The sequence below is a fragment of the Trypanosoma theileri genome (assembly GCF_002087225.1).
Source record: "Trypanosoma theileri isolate Edinburgh chromosome Unknown TM35_Tth_56_V1, whole genome shotgun sequence".
Taxonomy (NCBI): Eukaryota; Euglenozoa; class Kinetoplastea; order Trypanosomatida; family Trypanosomatidae; genus Trypanosoma; species Trypanosoma theileri.
In genome coordinates this window covers 78,284-78,928 of record NW_021639898.1, presented here as the reverse complement: position 1 = coordinate 78,928, position 645 = coordinate 78,284, and the positions used below count along the sequence as shown (strand labels likewise).

Genomic DNA, 645 nt, shown 5'->3' with positions numbered 1-645 from the left:
ACTGATGTTGATTTGCTCTGGGAATTAATAAAACTAATAAAAGAAGCATTTATATTCATAATTGCATAGTATCTCAAGCATGACTGGTGTTCACGGTGGTTTCTGTATTTACTGGGTAAGTTGGTCTTGCTCTTAATTTCCTTTTTTTGTTTTGCTTTTTAATTCTACAAGTTACCACTATAAAGGTTTTCTTTATTGTTTATGTTGATTTGTTTGTGTTTTTCTTATGACTTCTGTTTGTTTTTCTATTCTTTTTTCTTCCTCTGTTTGTGTTTGTCTATTTCGTTGTTTTTTCTTCTATACGATTCTTTTTTTCTTTCGTCCAGGTTAACTACCCACAAAGAACAAAAAGAATATTTCTTTGTCAAGATGCAGGTGCGACGTGTATTGTATTTTCTGGCTCTAATTATGAGTGTTGCCTCAGTTTGCGTGGCGGCTGCTGAGGCTGGGAATTCCCGGAGTTCTTCTTCTTCATCTTCTACCTCAGTTGATAAATGTCTTCCTCCTCCTGAAACTGATGCTGCTGTTGAACGTACTGCTGATACTCTTCGTGATACTAATACTTATTGTGCTAATCAGCGTCCTTCTAATGCTTCTCCTGCTGGTAGTGGTAATGATGGCTCTGTTAATCCTCCTCCTCCTCCT

The 645-nt window shown here is 36.7% G+C and overlaps 1 protein-coding gene across 1 annotated transcript; it reads left to right on the top strand.

Annotated features, from left to right (window-relative positions):
- Positions 1 to 369: 369 nt before the first annotated feature.
- On the top strand, positions 370 to 645 carry TM35_000561280 (uncharacterized protein; the record flags this gene model as incomplete). Its single annotated transcript, XM_029030838.1, has 1 exon — positions 370 to 645. A coding segment is annotated over one exon (276 nt), but the record flags the coding sequence as incomplete, so codon positions are not given.